The following is a 23303-nucleotide window of genomic DNA, read 5'->3' as shown; positions in this document are numbered from 1 at the left end:
TGTGGCTAAAGCCTAAACTGATATTTGGTGCCAGAGGAAGTCTATAAAACTGTGAAGACAGGCCACTGATCTCACAGTCGCTGAAGATGAATCTGAGAAGACTGTCTATTCTCTCGAGAGAAGAAAAAATACTCCACCTAAAGTGGCAGCTGCAGTTTTCTAACAAAGAAGAAAAAGCAGCAAAGGGAAACAATCAATGGTTAGGAAAGGGAAAACACTCTGAGAATAGAAAAGGTACAATATACACACACCAGAGTAAATAAATAGTGAGGCTTCTCCTGAGTCCAAGCTCTTATTTTTATTTTTTAAGTCTGATAAAAATTTACTCAATTACATTTTACACAATAATATTTAACTTTGTCCAAAAAGGGTGTTGTAGATTCATTTTTAAAAATAACAAAAACTTTTATGACAGTCTCTGGTCAATAATAAAAGAAGAAAACCTTGCTAGAAATAACAATAAATAACTTCACACAAAAGGCCAGGTAACATAAGAATAGTGTATTAATCAATATATTTTCTTTGTATTTACAATAAATCCATTTGTTAATACTGTGATTGAAAAATAATGAATAAATCAATCCACATTATGTAGCAGAAACAGGCTTTCAGGATGATCATACTTGCAACAAGAAAAACATACGAGGATTTCTCCCACAGCTAAAGTACTTTTTAACATAATGAGAAGCTTTACTGAAGGTAAAACTCTCATCAGCTTTGTTCTAGAATCATGGAATCAAGGGCCCTACCATTAAGCAGCAAAAGGCTCTTTAGTTTTTTCCAGGACTATTTAAATATAGTAGCTACCACATGAGAAGTTAATTTGCTTTGTGAATTAGAGAAAGTAAAAATACTGAACATGGAAACTGCATTAATCAAAAGCAGCCCCAAACAAAAAAGGCTATCAATAGAAACAAAATACAACATCGTTATGCGTCTATCATGCTTAAAAATAATTTTATAATACATACCTTAATGACGAGACTAATAAATAAATGAGATAAATTTTACAATCACTGGACCAAACAACTGCTATATTTAAGCACTTAAGAGTTATATTACCTCTATGTGTCTGTTTCAAAATATAAAGTAATACAATTAACCTAACATCTAAGACTGCATATGCTGAAGTGCTTTTGGATTCCCTTTTGAGATATTAAAGGAGTATTGTGTAACAAAATATTATCTGAATATAAATTATCAACACCAAATATGACACAGTTATCATATAATCCTCATTATGTATATGCACAGTGGAAAAATTGTGAAAGTTAATTTCAGACTAATCCATGATAAAAATATAGAAAAGAAAAAAAACAAAAAAACAAAAATAAAACTCACAAAATAGAAATAACTTGATATCCCTTCCATATTCAGTGGTCTACAAGCTCTAAACAAATCTATCACCTCAAAGGCAGAAAGAGGATGAAACATGTAAATCTCTTTTGGGCTTTAGTTTTCAAATTTATGCTCTGAAAGAAGGCTGATTTTAGCCAGAACCACAAAAATATTTGTTAAAATCTAGAGTCTTTGTTTTTGTATATCTATTTTAGTTATTAGTGAGAGCTAAGAGAGAAAAATATCATTAAATTATCAAATCATGGTTAAGTATGTATGGCCAGTTCATGAAATAAATTAAGTTGAATAAATCAGTTGGCTCAAGAATTTGCTATGCTGCTAATTGTCCGTAACTACATTTTGTATAGTAATTTAGATGTTTACCATTTCTACTGACAGCACTTTACATAGTACATCAATTTCCATTTTTACTTTCTTCTCTCCCTTGCCAATTAAATGCATTATTAAAAATTAAAAATTATTAAATGTCTTATAGGAAATTTTACTTTATAAATTCCTAGTTTCAATTACTGAATAGGTGATTTTAAAACATAAATGGATGCACCTGCTAATCCTGAGATGATGATGATGATGATGATGATAAGAAAACTAAAACCCAGATGATTTTTTTACTCAAATTTCTGCTTTAGTTTTTTTTGGAAGATGGCTGGCAGAATGGAAAGAACAGCCAAAATCATCAGAACAAATACTGAGTTCCAGGAAACGGCTTCTCCTGCTGTTGTAAGCTGGTACAGTGTTGTTCCTGCTTTAATTGCTACAAAAGAGGGAGGTGCAACACCTAAAATTAAAAATAAAAATATACAGTAAAAACCAACACGTTTTAAAATTAAAAATCTCTGTGTGCATATTTCTTATAAGAAGTTTAAGAACAGAGCAATTTCCACTTGAAAAAAAAGACAAGAAAAGTTTCTAGAAATTAATTTTACATTTATCAACAGCCATTTAAAAAAGTGAATGTGTCCTGATACATCAATTTCAACTTTGGGAAATGATATATATAAGCAAAGATCTAGTTTTAAGGATGGTCATCAAAGAATTATAATAGCAAGAATCTGGAAACAATCTAAATGTTTGAAAATAATGTTGAATAAGCATTCACTCTTGATAGAATATGCTTAAAATAAAAATGAAGCAGTAGGAGATATGTTGACATGGAAAGCAGGTTACACAAAGGTACACATAAATGATCATATTTCATTAAAAATCAGAATGAATAGAAAAAATGGCTTTAGCCAAAGCTGAAGTTAACTAAATCTCCAGCTATTTCACCTCTAAAATAAGGAGAAAGGGACAAAATTCTCTCTTCTGATTCCACAAATATAACATTTTACAAAATCCAAAATTACCCAATGCTGATATAATTTTTAAGTTTGTTAATGAATTTTTTAAACTGGCAAAACAGAAGTGACTATGATTTTTTTCAAAAATATCTATTTTCCCAAGAATTAACTTAAACTTTAATTTACCAGACACAATACATTAAAAAAAAAAAAAAATTGCTCATTTTGCTAGTATCTAAACAATTCAACATAAATTGGAAAGGAAAGCAGAATACTCTTACTAAAGAACCACCAGAATTCACAAAATAACTCTTATGGATCTTTGCTTTCCCCATCCTTTTGGTAATGGCCACAAAATGTGGATATCAATAAAATGAAAAGTGGGATCAATTCTGAAAATTAAAATTCAATATTTCATTACTCAAATAGAAGACAAAGGAGAAAATTACTCAAAAAAAGGCACATTGGATTTTTTTTTCTCTCCACTGAGGGAGAGACTGCAATTAAAAGAGTCCTACTTAATCCTGTATGATTCAAACAATATCCAGTAGAAAAATGTTCTTTGAAGAGATAAAACAAATATACCTAAGTCAACACAATTCAATACACACTTTCTGAGCATCTATTTATACAGACCAGGCACTGTCCCTAAGAGGTATACATTGTGTTTGAATGTCGCAAGGAGCACACACTCTAACCCAGCTGTATACTGTTAGATAGACGCACACAACAAGCTCTAACAGCATGAACCAGAGGCCTTACCTAGAAAAGTGCCAATAAAAAAAACTTTCAATGGCACGTTTATCACAGGAGATGTAATATTAATAAACCAATTAGGCAGAAATGGTGTTATTCTCAAAAATATAATGTAGTTAATGAGATGTTCTCTATGACGTTCAACCTGTCACAAGAAAGAAAATTAACATCATAAGGCCAATCTTGCAAAGAAGTTACTTAATATAAAATATCTTATTTCAAATTCTCATCTCTGATAATTCAGTTTATCCAACAGAAACAATCAGATATGAACTTGAAAATGACAATGAACTATTTATCAAATGCTCATTACCAAAGCTAGTGAAGAGACCTAAAAAACACAAGGTGAGTTTTTTTAAGTTGTGCTTATAGCTTAATGTTACTGCGTGCCACTAAAGATGATTTTACATCAGCCTAGATAATGACAGCTCAATGACATTTTAAACCTAAAATACCAAAATTAAACTTAATATAAGAATACACATCAAGTGGCCAATTTTTTAATGACTAACTTCTACAGTGTAAAGGACCCATACAACACACAAACAAATCTAGCCTCCAATTACAAAAAATTTCAGATAATTTTTATCTTATGTTAATGTATCACATGAGTGAATTCATTCATTTTTGATAAATGAGATCAAACAAGTATAAATGGAAAAATATATACTTTCTTTGAATAACTAATAAGTTTACTTACAGAAAACAAAACAGCCATCCCAAAGAAAAATGCACATATAAAACTTTTTATATTCAGTACATATGCAGTATAGTGAGAACATTAGACTAGAAGTTGCAAGACCTGAAATTCTAGCTCTTGCTTTACAAGTAATTGATTATCATTTGGTGCAAAATTTCTCTTAATTTCTGAATCTGTAAAACAATGGGGTAAGGCAGGATGAACTCTAAAATTCCTGTGACAGTCAACTGTCTATGAGTCTTCTGATTCATTATAAAAATAGGATTATCTTAGCAGTGCTATCTTTATTTTAGAATATACAATTTTGTAACATTAGAAATTTATTACTATAAAATATAGCTCTATGACCTGTTTTTTGGTAGTTTTTTGTTTTTTAAATTAAATTCAGTTTTATTGAAATATATTCACATACCAATCATCCATGGTGTACAATCAACTGTTCATAGTACCACCATATAGTTATGCATTCATCACCCCAATCTATTTTTGAACATTATCCTTATATCAGAAATAACAATAACAATAAAAGAGTAAAAAAGAACACCCACATCACCCCCACTCCCACCCTATTTTTCATTTATTTTTTGTCCCCATTTTTCTACTTATATGACCTGTTTTTAATTTTTTATTCTAAAACGATGGTATGTGCTACCTTTCCTATTTATATCTATTGTTTTTCCCAACCCTTCCAGTTAAGTTTGGGACATACCTTATCACAAAAAGATAACTTAATTTCATGAAAGAAAAAGCATTCATAATTTGAAAAGAGATAATGCAACTTTATTCTTTCCAATAATGAAAAAATAATATATCCCTGCACATACTGTAATATGTATTTATAAATGTATTCTTGACAAATTTGCTTAGAAGGTTTCATTCAATTTTTTCCAAAGTTAATATCCTATAAGAATAGAGATGTACTGGTAAAGTTCTAATAAAAAACATTTTTCTTGAACTATATTATATATTCTTTTTTGCCTTCAAGTCAATTAATTGTAATAGAAAAGGTCATTTTTATCCTGAGTAAAATATTATCTCCATTTAGCACATCAAACAAAGGAACTGTGAAGATTAAATTTGTATTCTGACTAGTGGACACCAAAAGGCATATTTTGCATATCCTTTGAAGTGGGTTGAATAATGTCTCCCCAAAATCCATGTCCATCTGGAACCTCAGAATGGGACCTCATTTGGAAACAGAATCTTTGCAGATGTGATTACTTCAGGATCTTGAGATGAAATCATCTTGGATTTTAGGTGGGCCCTACATCTAATAACTGTGTCCACAGGGGAGGACACAGACACATACACAGAGGAGAAGGCCATGTGAAGACAGAGGCAGAGACTGAAGTAATAACAGCTGGCTATAAGCCAAGGAACACTGCTGGGAACCACCAGAAGCTAGAAAGAGGCAAGGAAGGGTTCTTGCCCAGAGCCTTCAGAGGAAGCATGGCCCAGTGAACACCTCATCTTGGATTTTTAGCCTCCATTACTGAGGGGATAAATTCAAGTTGTGTTAAGCCACCCAGTCTGTGGTAATTTGTTACGGCAGCCCTAGGAAATAAATATACCCTTTTTCATACTCTGGAAGTACAACAACTTAAAAGATTGCCACTTATCCATGAGTTTCTGCGTTCATTTTCAAAGAGCCACCCACTGGGCTTTTGAAAAGAAGTATAGGAAGCGATGTTGCAATACCAAATTATCCCTTTCTATATAGCAGTGCTTACATTTATTATTGCTGGTCTGTAGCACAGACTCTGACTGAAGATAGCAGTTGTTCCCACTGATGAAATGCATTAAAGGAGTTGGCTGAGATACAAGTTTTACAGTGACCCACACTGATAGCACACTGCACCAACTCAAAACAGGTGTCTAAATATGTGATTCCTTTATATCAATACTTTGACTTCTCTGCTGATTGAACTTAACAGGAATGAAGAATTAAAATTGTCATTACGAGTAGGAAAAATTCACATTTGAAACTTACATTCTTATTTGCCTACCACCTGATTTAATTTTAGTCAGATTATTTTGAATAAAGCCTTGAATCTAAGTTAAATTAGGTAGGGACTATACATTGACATCCCAATTAGCCAAAGAATTAAATTAGTGTTTAAAAATACATGTTTACCTGCTGTGACCATTTCACTGCTTTCTCTGTTAAGTATTTGTATACAACAGGTCTCCCAACTAAATAGGAAAGCATATAGCAGAATGAGGCACCAAGTCCAGAACACTGGAAAATAATAAAAGAAGCCATAAACATTTTTTACCTTTATATCTTACTCATTAGGATATATTCACCTAAGGAAATGGGGGATAAACTAGTGTTCTTTTGGGGGGTGGGGAGAGAATAAGAACACATTTTATCTGGTCCTCTCTCACTCCACATCATAACTAAAATGAAACCAGCTAAAACAAACAGGCACTTGTAATTAAACTTAGTGACTATATTCAAATAGTTAACGTTAGTCTTTAATCAATTTTTTTCTATTGCTATGCTTGAAACCACCCTCCATACCCCATCCCCAGCTCTGGGACTTAATTCATTGTGCCCACCAATAATCTTAGACTAGTCCAAAACAGAATAGGAAACAAAGGCTATAACAGAGCCTATAAATGCAACTTAGTCTATGATAGTCCTATGCTGGGGGAAAAAACAACTTTAACAGGTCCTTGTGGAAGGACTTAACACATATTATTTCAACTTTAAACTCCCGTTAAACCAGTGAGTTTATGCTTACATAAATTAATACGACTAAGATGCCATCAATATCTTCATCATTCTACTGAAAGCTATTTTTTCCAGTCTCCCAATTTTATTTTATGTACTTACCAAACAAACAAGAAATAAGGCTAGCGGAAAGGGATAAAGAAACCCTGAGAGTATACTGAGAAATATAGAGCCTGGAATAGCAAATGTTTGCAAGCTGTTAACTTCTAAGTTAAGGATTAAAACATAATTAAATGGAATTTTTAAAAGGAAAGACAAATCCAACATTTCAGATAAAAGAATCAATACAGAAGGCACCATATGTTAATAAGATTATAACCACATTTCAGCATTAAAAATTAAAATTATATACAAAAGTTTAAAAGATGCGTGAACTCATTAACTCCTTAGTTATAACACCTCTAACTCTAAATTGACCATTTATTAATACTAGCATAAATACACTGTTATTAAGAGTGCTTAAAAGTCCTCAAAGACTATCCAATATCAAATAAATATCCTAAATTCCATAGCCTGGTATTCCAAGTCCTGTGCAATCTGAGTATATTGTTTAGCACTTCTTTCTAAACTTATTTCTCAATACTCTCCCTCTCACACTCTATACTCCAACTAAATAGGACTGCTGATGATCACTTCCTAACCATACCCCATGCTTGTAAACTCTTGACTTTCTCTGTCCAGAATGACTGTTCAGTATTTCTACCCCTCCTTCTCCAATTATTTCAGCTGGAAATAGTTGTTCTGCTTCAGAATGCTCAAAGTACATATAATTAGTACTTAAAAAAAAAAGAAAACCTGAATGAATTAATTCATTCTTAAATTTGACTTGAATGAATGCTAGGGTTAAAATAAGGCATTAAAAAGTAAAAAAAGTAATTTATATACAAGAGTTTGAAATTAGGTATTATTTATGAAGGTACTAGTTCTACACTGTTCAATACAATGGCCACTAGCCACTACATGTGGCTACTGAGACACTGAAATGTGGCTAGTTCAAACTGAGATGTGCTGTAAATATAAAATACTCATCAGATTTCAAAAACTCAGTATGAAAAGAGAATGTAAATTATCTCAATATAATCTTCATATTGATTACATGTTGAAATATTTTTGATATATTGATTTAAGTAAAATATATTATTAAAATTAATTTCAGCTGTTTCTTTTTACTTTTTCTAATGCAGTTACTAGAAAATTTAAAAATTACATGTGGCTTACATTATTTTCTATTAATCAGCACTATACTAGTAGAACAACAAAAACTTTGTTATATATCTTAAGATAAAGTCTTTCCCTTTGGTTCATTGAGTTTGAAAATACCTTTTCAACACTTAGCTTACTTTTATTTGTCAATAAAACAAAAGTATAAGAAAATTATGACTTACCAAATTATTTTATAAAATATCTAAAACATGATGTGAAATAATTGCACTTAATTATTAAGAGAACAGTAGCAATGTACAATAAAATCTGCCAAATTGACAAAAAAATTTATTAACCAATAATCTATTTAAAATATTAAACCAAATGTATTTTGTAATAATAAACCCACTCCTATACTTTTACCTTCTCCAAGGCAGTTTCTTCTTTTCTACTAAATTGCCTATGGATAATAAAGCAATCAGGCTATAAGTCTCATTACCCCCTGGATGGTCAGGATTCCTTTATGGTAACTGGCTGATTGGCCAGATGGGTAGGCATTCCCTTTACCCTCTAGCCAAAGCTGAAGGACAGCTATCCTCCCAAAGCTGGGGGGCGATACGAGGGGAAAAAGATGACTTTCCAAAATAAATAAAAATTATATGCCTTGTTCACATAAGGTTCACAAAAACCTTATAAAAGCCAAATGAAAGGATGAACCAGATTTTTTCCTTATTTGGGGAAAATATTTCAATTTATGGCTAAAGTATACAAAGTATTTAAAGTATATAAACTATATAAGGTATTTAAAGTAATTAAAATATATAAAGGCAAAATAACCTGTAAGCCTAATACTATGGTTTTCAATGATAAATGAAATGAAGTTGAAGGGAAAAAGACAGCAGTTATGGATTTCTCAAGTTTACAATTAAATTGCTTTACAAACCATAGCCCAAATGACTTGTCAAAAGGACAGATGTATAAAATAACAGATATTTTATTATTAATATTAACAATAATTTATTAATAATAATAAATATTAATAGATATTTATTATTAATAACAGATGTTATTCTCTAAATTTTCCCCTAATGTGAATTTTTCTATTAAGTTGATAGGACAATGATAAAGTCCCTATAAATAGCACACTACCCAAACACAAATGTATCTTCACCAACTGGGTAAATGTACTTGTGACTAAGGTGCTTATGCTAGGAGTAATTTCTCCCAATGTATATACTCAAAACATCTGCATAAGGAGGTAACTAAAGAAATACATAATATCTAACCAACAGAAATCCAAGAAAAGAAAATGCTAGTGAATTTTACAGGAGAAAAAACTGAGAGAATTAACAAAGTAACTAAACTGCCTTTTTAAAAATAAAAGCCAGTTTTAAAAGGATGATGATTACCTTCACTACATCAAGATGTAATGTCTTTCATATTAACCAAAGATTTGGAAAATAAGGTTAGATTAGAATAAAGGATTACAAAAGTCAGAAATGAAACTTAAAGCTAACTCACAAATTGGAAGATTAATCACCAACACCATAAGGAATTTTTCCAAAGGAAACAATTAAGTGGAAGATAAAAATCATAAGAATAAAGAGATCCATAACGCAGTACCTACAAAAGCAAAAAACTGGAAACAAATTATACCTCCAAAAATAAGGGAATATTTTAAAAAATTATAGTATGGTTATTATTAATTCAAAACAATATTTTGAATAGTATAGAAGAAAATGTTTATAAAGTTAAATGCAATAAGCAAAATACAAAAACTAGTAATAAATAGAAATAAAAATAATTGAATTGAGGAGATAGGATTATAGATGAGAATTTTTTCCTTTTCAATTTTTCAATATTTTATTAAATGCTGTTATACTGCATATATTTTTAAAGGAAATATAGTTATGCCATGTATAACTGAACAGTAGACCTTTTAAAACCTTTTCCTTGAACAAAACTAGAGAACATTTTTTTTTCAGTTAAAAGGATACAAAATATATGTAGCAAAATAAGCTACAAGTACTTGTACATAAAAGGTGTCCTTATATTTGGATAAAACTTTTCCTAGAGCCTTGGCATCATCCATATCTCTGGGAACCTTCATATTCACTCTTTCTTCTCTAAAGAAATAAAATTAAAATGAAAAATTTTAAAACAGAACTTTGCCAAGAGAATTAATATCAAAGTCAAGTTCAAGACATGAAGTTTTATTCAAAATGATTTGACGCCTTGACCTATAATATGGTAAGTGTAAAGTTATAATTTTTAAATTCAAAGGTCTATAAATTATTCTGTTTTTAATGCTTCAGTATAACTTCCTGAGACATCCAATAGACATATCAAAGTTCAAGATAACTCAAACTTAAATTTAAAAGCATTTATTCCAGCATTGGTTTAAATTTAATGTAAGCAATGGACCACTGATGTTAGCATATTAAAAACATATTTAACATCATTTTGGGTAATCCTCATGATAAGCTAAAGTCAATAATAAATTTCAACTAAAATTAAGTAAACTTTTTAATGAATTCACAATTTACACCCTTTCTGGAATATCTCAGTTCAAAATTTAGAAAAAAAACTTTCCCTTTCTATAAATTCTACTTTATTTTTTGGCACCTTTTTTGGAACTAAACTATTTCTTGCCTATGAAAGCCTTGTATAATCATATTCAACCACCTTTGTGTTTAATGTATATTATGCCCATTTGTTTACATTATAAGATTTAACTGGTCCTATGGACAATAGATCTAGTGCTGATTTTTTAAGTCCTATAAAAACAGCTGGTAAACTAAACTGGCTTTTTCTCATTTATAAAATTTAGAAACTAAAAAGACTTTATAGGAGTGTATACACACACCACACACACATATTTATATATTATGAAATAGGCAGAATAAAAAGGTTTGTCACTAGTACACTATAATACACAACTGATATGTTATTCTTAGAGCAAAATGGGAGCAAAGACAACCTTAATCTACAGTCTGTATTATATCCCTTGCCTCTCAGTCAGCTCTCTATTCCCTACTCTCGGATTAAAACCAGAAAGGATCTAAAATTCAATCATACTAATATTAACTAACCTAACAATATAAAATGCTACCCACCCAAAGGTATCCACATTTACGTAAGAAATCAAAGCTTTAAAATCCAAATAAGTAAATCGTAACTATAAAATTTCAAGCATAAAGTATTGTGAAGGAAAGAAATTTGGAGGCAAAAGGAAATTCCTGTTATCTTGAAATCATGTCAGTTATCCATCTGGTTTTCAAATCCAGCCTGGTTGAAAGTCTAACTACATTTTCGTAATCCTTTATATAATCTATGATTGTGCAATGATATTACTACTGTGACTAAATAGCCCTGGGATATTTTGCCTTATTGAAGCAGGTTAATTAAAATTCAAAAAACTCCAAAAACCAAAAGTTTTCTTATAAATATTTGTCAGCAAAAACTGACCCAAATGTTCATAAAATCATGCTTTTTTAAAAATCATGCTTAGTGTTACCAAGGTTTCATTACAAAAAAAAAAAAAAATTAATGTAATTACTTATGGGATGCTGCCCCAGCCCCAACAGAGGTACTACACAATACACAATTGTGTAATACTAATGGAATATTCAAATCGGAAACACATTTCACCCTAAGGTTTTGGCTAAGAACTTGTGAACCTGTACTATTTACACAGTCTCTTATGTAAAAGGTCAATTTCACCGTGAAAAGTACCTATTCAGACTTTTTCTGAATATCACTTCCATTAAACAGGGAAGAGAAAAAGAGCTAGGAGACAGGGATGTGGTGGGGAGGGAAATGGAAAAATAATAGCAGGCAAAAACTGACCACAAGGAAAAGAAGGAAGGGAGAAAACAGTTTTGGAAAAGTAAGAAGAGTAGAAAAGAACACCTTTAGGGTTTTACAAATGCGGGTCAACATCTACTACTGAACTGTAAAATAAATTTACTTGGTTATCACTAGCATTAAAAAAAAATTAAATGAAGTAAATAGAATAGTTTAGAAAATATCAGAGTACATCATCTAAAATAAGTAAGGACTGTTTCACAAAACTTTAACTTTGTTACATATGTATCATTCATGCTACAGAGAAAGAAAATAGACATGGATACAGGGTCACCATATAAAAATATACTTCTTATTGTGGTTCTATTTTTTATAATTTTGAAAATCATTATAAATATGAAGCCTTTAGAGGAGGATTACTAGGAAAATCTTGCAGAGAAAATCAAGAGACATATTTAGAAAGAAGTAGTTAAATAACTGTATTGATACGGACTTGCCACAAGCTATGAGAACTGATTCACAATCACCATGACAGTTCTATTGTTCAAAATACATTCAAGTTTCAACTTTTAATTCACGTCTATCTCTATAAATGTCTCGAAAATTTCAGTTTTTCAGTATACTTACTCACTGAGCTGAGGAAAATTTTTATATACCAAAAACATAACAAAAGCTGCAGATAAGAAAATGGACACCAATATAAGGAGCGACATTCTTGCAGACCCAGCTTCTGCCCAGGCTTTCTCTGAAAGAAAGAAAAAAAGCCGTAATTAAGAAAAATATAAAGGAAGACAGTATTCTAAGCAAGCAAATGATTTCCTTAAATGCTTTCATCCCAAAAAACCGTTCATACTTTTGCCCAAAACACTTTGTGACATTAAATTTTAAAGACTATTGTATTTAAGTTTATTAATTGAGCACATTACTTTTGGGGGAACAGATCCACTTTAGAAGCATTAAACAAAACAAAACAAAACAAAAAAAAAAAAAAACAGAACACCAGAATTTGCAGGATTAATTTGCTGATAAGCCAAAGGAAAAAAAAGAGCTTTCTTTTTTTCTTTTTATGTCTAAATGCTATCACTGACTTTCAATTTTATATATGTATATTGGGAATTCACAGTACAGACAGAATGGTCTCTTAGGAAGAATGAGGTAATTTGGCAATTACTCAAACTGTCATAAGAACCCAGAGATTCACTAATGCAACTGGTAACTATTATACTTTCTCCTAATACCAAGGGCTTTGGAATATAAAGCTAAACTTCAAATTCTGGGGTGATTCTTTCTGTGACTCCAAGATTAAGAGTTTGTATGTACTTCCTCCCAATGTAATATCAGAGTTACCTTAAATATTATATGCCAGATAAAGGTATGGAACAAGATCCAGAAAGCAAAAAGAAGAATGAGTAAGTAGGGCTCTTTTACCAGGTGTGACCAACAATATTAACACAGTATCCACTAGGGAAGAGGCAGGAGTGGGTGGCTCAGTTTTTATTGCCTAAATACCATGTATACACTGATAACACTAAGGGGATAAAAACAAACAAAAAAAGAAAACCTAAATATTTTTATTATAATTTAAGAATTTATTTCTAGCCCAAAGAATGGATGTAGCACTATGCCCTTCCCCTAACTACTATACTTGTAACTTTTGCACATGCTTTTAATACACATCCTAAACAAAAGTATGGGACTGACCATATTCTATCAATTCAGCAAATCCTTCTTCAAGAGGTAATGATGAGCCTTGGGGCTGAAAGGTCAAACAGTGGAAGCTAGAGTCAATAATATGGTAGGCCAAAGACCAGAAAGTATAAGAGCAGAGGTTGGAAAAGACACCCAAAGAAGCAGAAATGAGACACAGCTACCTACTTGTTGATTTCTAATTTCCCATTTACCTTAAAGCCTGGATATATTCACTTTTTATTCAGAGATGCCAATAAGATGTTTCTTGTATCTTTTCAACAACCTCCCTTTTTATTTATGTTCATTTAAACTGACTTCTGTGCCTTTCAACCAAAAGCCTTGACTAAATAAAAGACAAACTTCATTTTGTGCCTTTCATCATTACAGCATGTTTATATATGTCACAACTGAATTAATAAGATTTTGCTAAATTCTTTGCTGAACATGGAACAACAGAAACCACCTTGCCTCTTGCTACACAATGTGTGTTCTGTGAACTAGATGAATCAGCATCACCAGGCAGCTTGTTAGAAATGCAGATTCTCAGACCGTGCCCCAGACCTCTGGAATGAGAATCTGCATTTTAAAAGACATCCAGGTGATTTGCATGCACATTAAAGCACCCATCTGGCCCACTCTAACTACATCATAGGTGAGTAAACAGAGGCCCAAAGGAGGGTGCACTATTTAAAGGAAAAAAAGAAACAAAAACACCTAAACAACTGAATAGTGTGAAGTACAACTCTAAAGCACTTCAATATTCATTTACAATCAACCTGTAGTTTCTGCTGAAACAAGAACTGCTTAGACAGTGCTTTGAAATACTCAATATAAATTATTCTTACCTATTCATTAAAGCAGGCTTTCCTTAAGACAAAATTAGGTTAGTCCAATTCTAGTCAGTGAACACCAAAGTAAAAAAACATTATCTTTCCCAATTTTCTGTAATCTAAGCATTTCACTAATCAGCCTAACCTTTCAAACTAATTCTTATCATTTTAATCATCCTAATCTTAAAAAGGAGTTTACTTCAAAACCTAAGTCGCAAATGGAAACTTACCTGCTCATATCACACTTCTAAAATTTACTGGAGGAAGGAATGGGATCATAAAATAGTACAAAAGATGCCTACAGTGAAGTAATAAACTAGGTATGCCTGTTTCAAACACTCTAGGCTCACAATCCTTTGATGTATTTTTATGTATGCTTTTGATAATACTTTCTAACAGACACTTTAAAAATCTGAAATATGAAAAGTTACCTCCAGAATTTTACAGTAACAACTGCCTAATTGTCCACTACATTTTTGCCCTGGATTGGATATCTAATTCAGTGCATACCTGGAGGACTCTTAATAAGTCATATTTACTCACCATAAAAAGAAAAGGAGAGAAAAGAGTAATCAGCCAAAAGTTATAAAAACCAATTCAATAAAAAATATAGACTTCCTTTCTAAATAGAAAGCCTACTTAGTCACAAACTGTTCTCACAAAGCTAAAATGGTTATTTTTCTACTTTATTACATAAAAGGTATTCTACTGGAAAAGAAATATGGGTAACATAAATATTGAGTTTGGGGGCATAGTTTCCTGTGTGCTGACATCAAAGAAAAGACATGTATTATATATAAGTAGTCTGTATAATTTTTCAGGATGGCTATTACTTCTTAAGGTATGCTACTTTGAATTCTAACTGGAATTAATTTGCCCAGGCCTACACTTTTAACTTAGTTTCATTTTAGACTCAGATCCAGAGTACAAAAGGACTAACATAAATAATTTAATATTATGACCATCTTTTAAATCCTTCATTAATAATTTTTATTTTTATTTTTCATCCTGAAGATACTTGTGAACACAATGAGAATGACTTCCAAGAACAAATGGCTGATTTTTCCCTCTTTCTTGGGACTTTTCTTTGGGACTTTTATGGTGCATGGTATGCATATCAAATGTAGAGCAGCTTAGGGCTGGTTGTTGAGTGTCAATTATGTATAAAATATTTTGCTCAGTCTCTGCTCCTTAGAAGCTGATGTCACCATTAGCTAGACACCAAAGCAATGGTACAATTGAAAGGGGTTTTGCATTTTCAGGAAGGCAAGATTACTAGGCTGGGATGATGAAGGCAAGATTCATGGAGTGGGTAGAAATTTAGGTGAAGCCTAAAAGATGGGAAAAGAGTTAATAGCCTTCTAAACTGTAGTGTAGCTAAAAATATTTTAAAGACTTCCATAGGTAATTCAGTCTTCTTAAATTAAAAATTAAATAAGGCATGTAGTATGTTAGCTCTAAAATTAAACTATACTATTTTTCTTCACACCATGTTGAATTCACCATTCCTAATTAGGGAGTCAAAGGGTAGAAAAGTGCCAGACAATGTTTAATGGGAGTACAGAATACTTACTACCCTGAGTGTTCCTTGAGTAAACATATCTCTGCCACCTGTTGTCTTACAGTTGGATGATGAAATACACAGACATTTAAACAAAATTAACCTCTAGGTTTAACTTGATAGCTATTTTCTTCACTCTCTAAAATTAGGTAAACTTTTCCAAGCATTGTGTACAACAATAACACAAGAAAGCAACTAATAAGAATGTAATAAAAAAGTTATTCAATTTTGCAACTCTTTCTTTCGTGCTAACTGGTAAACAGGGAGTGTTGGCAATTATGATTCAACAATCCTTTTGAGCATAATTCTAATAAATCCAGAGAATAGCATGTAATTCACTTAGAGTTCTAAACGTAAGTAAAAAGTTATAAATCTTGTTTTTATAATAATTTACATCTAAATGTGTGGCATACACATTTACAATGTGCCTTCTGGCTGCACTAGACTCATGTGTCATTTAACATTTAGAGCTACCCAGAATATTTCCATTCATTAGCCATTAATATTCCATCACACAAATTCCCAATCTGAATTACTCCATTATCTGTTTTTCCAACATCCTCCCAGGCCAAAGGTACTGCTAGATAAAGTCAGAATCATGATCCCTCGTCCTACAAGTCCACCCGTTTTCCTACGTTCAGTTAGGATATTATTGGTGAACAGTAATCCATTTACAGCACCCTCCAAAAGAGCTACACTTCAAATCTCTTCAAGTCTTTAATTCTACCGTCCCATACTCTCTACAGGTGACTCTGCCTTCCACTTTAGTGAGGTCCCTAATGTCTATTTCAAGATCTATTCATTAAATTATCTTCTCTTGTCCCTTTCCCCTTATTTTTGCATTAAATGCTAACATACATCCTTCTAGATATTGCTCTCAGAAATATCTGTTCTCCATTCACCAAAAATATCTTCAATTCTTCTCTTTCAAGCACCTTTTCTCTAACTTTTAACATGCATAAATCCATCCTGAAAAACCACAACTTAATCTTACTGCCTCTCTAGTAGTTCCTATTTTTCTCATTACTTACGTATCAAAACCTTTTGAAAAGCAAAATCTACCTATACCTACAAGATCTTAGGAATGACTCTTACTAGTCATCTAGTCCACTAGTTGTCAACATTCAGAGTTTTCTAGATCTACTTGGTCCTACTATGAAGGAAACAAAAAACCTATTTCTCCCAAGGACATAAATTTACAGGCATTCTAACAAGTTTTTAGGTCTACTGTAATATTTATTGTTGGAAATAAATTTTATTTCCAGGCCAATATAAATTTTTAAAAAATTATTAATAATTGAAAATGGTAGTATTAACATCAAGTATAAATCTAAACTGCTAAAATAACTATAAAATGCAAAAAAAATTAGCCATTAAAAATAAATAGTATTATTAAAAGCATGTTTATAGGTAGCAGAATAAATAGCACCCTCAATCTTATGTAAAAAGCTATTATGAAAAAAAAAAAAGCTATTATGCCCTGCAACTCTCTACAATCCAACCCATTCACTATCATCTACCCACTTTCAGACACTCCTCTCCATTCACCGAAGACTTTTGAGATCATGCTTATGGTATACTTCTCCACCATCTTAAAATATTTCATCATCTATTTATATGACCCACCCTGCCTGAAAATTTTTAGACTTTCATTTACTTTCAACTTCAGCCACCCATCCCTAAGGCTACACACTACATTCTCACATCACCTGGAACTGCTACACCTTGGACATTTTATTTTCCAATATTCCCTTCTTTGGTAATCTCTAGTCTTTCATGACCTCACTCCCTGTATTTTCTCCTTTCTATTAGGCTCTTGACTTCTCTTCCTTCCATGCCCGACTTGAACTCAGTGATGTATCATCTGAACCAGCACCTTTGATTGGAATCCTTATCTTTTCCTTATCTATCTAACCCAAAATCAGAGCTACAAGGTCACTTTCTTTATTCCTTCATCAATATGACCAAGCATAAATAGAGAAAAAATCATGAGTGATCCATCATGGAGAGCCATGTCATTGGGAAAAATTACTTAGCCTAATTCCCATTCCCTCTTCTAGGAGTGGAATATGAATTAGGCTGAGCCAGTCAGGTTATTCATGCCCTCTTACTACAATGATCAGTTCAGGGATGAACATCTGATCCAAGCCAGCCTAATCAAAATGAGTATCAAGACTTTTATTGGTAATGCTAGGACAAAGATTCTCAAAAATTAACAAGGAAGCATTTAGCTGACCTTGGCCTTCAAAAGGAACCAGTCTTAAGGTAAAACTGACATCAAGCAAACCAACAGATGAAAGAAATCTGATCCTTGATGATATCATTGACCCATTAGTTCTAACTTGAAACTAGTAAGTCCTACTTAATCACTCAATTCTTTAGTTACTTTTTAAACTGTATTCCATGATAAACAATGTATTTTACATCATGATCTGGCACACACAAAATCTACATAACTGAAAAAAAAAATCAAGAAACAATGCTTATCCTTTACTACATGCAAAACATTCTGGTATTTTCTCTTCTACTTCATTTTTAAAATTTTTCATCATTACCCATCAAACTGATTTCATATCCCTCACATGGGTTGCAACCTATACACTGAAAAAGAGCCCTAGGAGTTCTCTTAAATTAATATGAGTAATTACCATGACTCGCTAGGAAACAGACAAACCAGGGCAAACATCATAGGCCCTCTTAACTGGTTCTATCTCTTGTCTATCTCTCACCTTTCCTGATGTCATCATGCAAGAATTAGGCTTTCACCCTGTTACTGCCTTGCTCACAAGTCTTCAAAATAGTCCCCAGTCTATAAGGCTTAGAACTTTACCATGAGAGACAAGAGTCACAGCAAGAAGCCCATTAAACGGACCAAACACTGCTTGCAGAGTATAAAATAGAATGAAAATATTTCAAACATATACATATGATGACAACTATTTGTCAAAGATATGTAGATTTGTCATTTGATAAATTCATTTAAAGTGCAACGGAATTTATAGGAATTAACTATGTATTTCTCAATCAAGAATTAATAAAATCCTCTCTTCTCCCAAACCTTCCCTTTTTTAAAAAATTAGAGCAGTTGTAGGTTTACAGAAAAATGAGGCAGAAAGTACAGAGTTCCCATATACTCCATCTCACACAGTTTTGCATTAGTGATACCTTTGTTGCAATTGATGTAACAATATTATTAACTATTGTCCATAGTTTACATTAGGATTTACTCTTTGTGTTGTGTAGTTCTATGGGGTGTTTTTTTTTTCCTGGTAACTTATAGACAACTTAAAATTTCCCATTTTATCCACTTTCAAATACACAATTCAGTGGTGTTAATTATATTCACAAAGTCTTGACTCCATCACCATCATCCATTGTCAAAACTCTTCCATCATGCCAAACAGAAATTCTGTACCAATTAAACATTAACTCCCCATTTCCCAACCCCACCAGGCCCCTGGTAACTGCTACCTTTCCTTTTTTGAATGCCAAATTGCCACCTGCAGTTAACAAAAATTGTTTTTCATAATCTGGAAAATCAGTTGCTAAGTAGTTACTAATGCTATCACATCAACAGCTAAATACTACAGGCAAGTGAACCAAACTCTGTCATGTAAGGGATCCACAAAATCTTTTGCCCATAGAGAGAATTTCTAACATTAATTAAAAAGACAGACAGAGGGAGGGAGAGAGAAGAAGAAAAACAAAACAACAACAAAAAAACAAAAACCGGGAAACATTAATAAACAGGATGGATCAAAACTTCCTTTACTTCACAGTTAAAACCTTCCATAACCTGACACCATTCCAACAGTTGCCAACCTTACCTCCTACCAACACTCAATAGAAACCCTCCATTCCTAGCAAGATAACCTCTTTACTGAAACATAAAAGGTTCATATTAACCTTCAAGCCCACTCTGCTTCCCCTGCCAAGAATCCCATCCCCTCCTCTCTACTTAGCCAAACTCTGCTTCCCATGAAGGCATTTCTAACCAATCCAGTTCACATCAATCTCTTCCCTCTAGTTTCCTGTAGATTTGTAGTCTTCAGAAGGCACTTTGATAGCATTACAAAAAGAACTACTTTGTTGACTATGTTGTTCTAATGAGAAAAGTGATAAACAATTACAAAAACACTTTGGAAAGTTTCAAGGTTTTATTTTCTGAATAGCACATAAGGTATAAAACACTGATAAACTGACTGCTATCTCGAACCAAATAACAATATTCATGAATGCCCGATAAAGAAAACACATTTTCAGGAAACCCAGACCTTGGGTTATTATCACTCTCAATAGTAGACTCTTCAAAACAAGGTTCCTTTAATTTAAAGTGGATTTCTGAAGTTATTTGGTTCTATTGTCTATCAATGGGACACATATCCAAAGTCATACAGCTTTAAGCATAAGACTGATGGAGACATCTGGAATTATTTGAAATACATTATTTTCTGTTATACATGCTTAAAGACCTGTCACTTTAAGGTAGGACAAACCAGTGTAAGTGAGCTGCAGACAACTTTAATGGCCATTTGGTAGGCTCACTTCCAGTTTACGGGCCTTAAAAGCATATAATGAGCTTAATCATTTCAACTGCTGAAAAGCAAAGAACACAACTCAATGCCAAGACAGAATCAAAGTATTTCAAAAGTTTCTAGGTACACTTTTTTTCTGAAAACAATATTTAAAACTCTGAGAAACGCCAGGATGGTGCACCGGAGAGCTTTAGAATGAGAGACCTTAGATATAACAGTAATTGCTAACTTTATTTAGTCCACACTTAATATAAGCCAAGTATTACACTAAATCCTTTACATGAATTAGTATATTTAACCTGAGCACCAACCTAGATACTATTATTATCCTAATTTTACAGTTCCAACATTGAGCCTTTTAAAGTTAAAAAGTCTGTGATCACAAACACTGGAACTGGCGGTTTGATGTGCTGAGCCCTCAATCATGGGACTTGCCCTTACGAAGCTCATTACTGCAAAGGAGAGTCTAAACTTGCATGTAATGGCGCCTAAGAGTCTCCCCCTGAGTACCTCTTTGTTGCTCAGATGTGGCCCTCTCTCTAACTGAGCCACCTCGACAGATGAAATCGCTGCCCTCCTCCCTATGTGGGACCCGACTCCCAGGGGTGTAAATCTCCCTGGCAATGCAGAATATGACTCCCGGGGATGAATGTGGACCCGGCATCGTGGGACTGAGAGTATCTTCTTGACCAAAAGGGGGATGCAAAATGAGACGAAAATAGTTTCAGTGGCTGAGAGATTTCAAATGGAGTCGAGAGGTCACTCTGGTGGACATTCTTATGCACTATATAGATAACACGTCTTAGGTTTTAATGTATTGGAATAGCTAGAAGTAAATACCTGAAACTACCAAACTCCAACCCAGCAGTCTGGACTCCTGAAGACAATTATATAATAATGTAGATTACAAGGGGTGACAGTGTGATTATGAAGACTTTGTGGATCACACCCCCTTTATCTAGTGTATGGATGAGTAGAAAATGGGGATAAAAACTAAAGGACAAATGGGGTGTCCTTTCTTGTTCTGGTTCTTTCTGATGTAAGGAAAATGTTCAGAGATAGATTGTGGTGATGAACGCCTAACTATGTTATCATACTGTGGACAGTGGATTGTATACCATGGATGATTGTATGGTGTGTGAATGTATTTCAATAAAACTGTATTTAATAAAAAATTTAAATTTAATAAAAAAATAAAATAAAAATAAACAAGGCAACAAAATAAATAAATAAATAAATAAATAAGAAAAAAAAAGTCTGTGGTCAGAAATAAGTGGTAGGTAGTGCGGGGACTCAAAATCAGGCGCTTCTGCCAAAGTCTCTGCTCTTAACTCTTTTACTAATCTGGCGTTATAACTCTGTGCAAGTCATATACCCATCCTGGGCCTCAGCTGACTCATCTGGAGGAATAAAGCAATGAATGCTAAAGTTCCTTCCAGCTCGCCAGCTTCAATATTATCAACCTTATAATCTCCTTGGTTGTCAACAAACCACTGCCATCTGCCATTCCTCCTAATTAAATTCAATCCAACAAGCATTTACTACGTACCTACTAGGTGTCCGGCCTTGTGCTGGGCGGCGGCCCAAACCCAGGTCCTCCACTCACTCTGCTCCCACCCCAGGGCGCCAGCAGGCCCCTTCTCAGCCCGCAAACCCCTGGATCAGCGGGGGGTCCTTTCCCCATCCAGAGCCCCTCCTGGCACACTCGCGACTCTGGGCCAGACCCAGCTCTGCTTCCCAAAGCCACTCACCCTTCAAGTGGTCTCCGCTACCAAGCGCCGCGGGACCCACCATCCCCGTTGTCCCGTCTCTCGCCGGGGTCTTGTGGAGCGCCCCCTTCTGCGATTTTTCGGCGACTCTGCCTTTCGCCATGGCTGCTGCAAGGAAGGTGGAGGGAGCGCCCCCTTAACAACAATTCCGCCGTAGCCTCCTTAGGATACCCAGGCGCCAGAGCCAGGGCACTTCCAGGGCGACCTCCTCACCTGAGACGACCTTAGCCCACAGACCCGCAGCGCCCACTCACTCTAGGCTCCGCCCCGGGCCTCCCCCGAGCCTCGCGCGCTCGCGTCGGCCCAGTAACCGCGAGACAAGTCACGATCCCGGCCTGCCTATCCAGTGCCGCGTCCCGCCTCTCGCCTGCAGGAAGCATGCGCAGTCGCGGCACCGAAGTCGCAGGACTGCGGTTTGCGGGCAGAGATACTTAATGCGTAGAGTTAGTTACGCGGAAGGGTAGACTTAGAAACTTCAAAGCCTTTGTCGCCGCTGCCGGAAGTGCTTGTGAGTGAGTGATTAGTTGGCGTTTCGTGGCTGACCCTGGCTCAATCACTCCTTTCTACACCAGCTCCACAAGGTGTTGTCTTACGTCTGAAGTTGGTGGAAGACATAAAGCCGGAGTCAAATCTACCTGTACTTCAGGAAATTAAAGCTCGGAGAGGAGCTATAAGCTTTGAAGGTCAGAGTGGCAGAAGTGTATTTAGAATCCGGGCTTTCTTGTTCCCAAGTTTTTCCTTGTTACTACCCTGCCTTCCCCTACTAGTAAACCTAGGTCGGCTCCTTGCACTACCTTTTCCTTTTGCTGAGTCCATGCATGCCTTTTTGACAGTTAACTTTTCCCTTTCAGAGCAGAATTCAGCTCCCTCTTATTAGTGAGTTAATTGGCATTCCCTCTTGAAAGTAACTTGGCAATGTGTAGAAAAATATTTTGATTGTTTTTATCCAGTACTTACATTTCTAGAAACTATTCTGAGGAAATAAACTGACAGAGGGAGTTGTTTCTAAAACCGTTATTTATTAATATAATAGTGCAAATGTGGAAGCAATTTAAAAATCCAGCAATAAGGGAAATGGTTAAGAAATTATGGTAGTTCCATTCCATGGAACCATTTTATGTGCACATCCTTTAAGTC

General features: G+C 33.8%; 1 protein-coding gene across 2 annotated transcripts; it reads right to left on the bottom strand.

Moving 5' to 3' along the window:
- Nucleotides 1-278: 278 nt before the first annotated feature.
- On the bottom strand, nt 279-22489 carry TMEM41B (transmembrane protein 41B). 2 transcript variants are annotated; one of them, XM_037840025.1, is made up of 8 exons: nt 22380-22489; nt 22149-22274; nt 12410-12527; nt 9973-10101; nt 6935-7028; nt 6230-6334; nt 3402-3540; nt 279-2137 (listed from the first exon to the last, which is right to left on the bottom strand). In XM_037840025.1, the coding sequence occupies exons 2-8, from the start codon at nt 22267-22269 to the stop codon at nt 1968-1970; spliced, it is 876 nt and encodes a 291-aa protein (XP_037695953.1). In that variant the 5' UTR covers nt 22270-22274; nt 22380-22489; the 3' UTR covers nt 279-1967. The 2 variants fall into 2 exon arrangements, with proteins under 2 accessions (XP_037695953.1, XP_037695952.1); XM_037840024.1 differs by having other exon boundaries at nt 22149-22450.
- Between the last annotated feature and the right edge of the window lie 814 nt (nt 22490-23303).

This window comes from Choloepus didactylus, chromosome 6, assembly GCF_015220235.1.
Source record: "Choloepus didactylus isolate mChoDid1 chromosome 6, mChoDid1.pri, whole genome shotgun sequence".
Lineage (NCBI taxonomy): Eukaryota > Metazoa > Chordata > Mammalia > Pilosa > Megalonychidae > Choloepus > Choloepus didactylus.
This window is presented reverse-complemented; position numbering and strand designations above follow the sequence as displayed.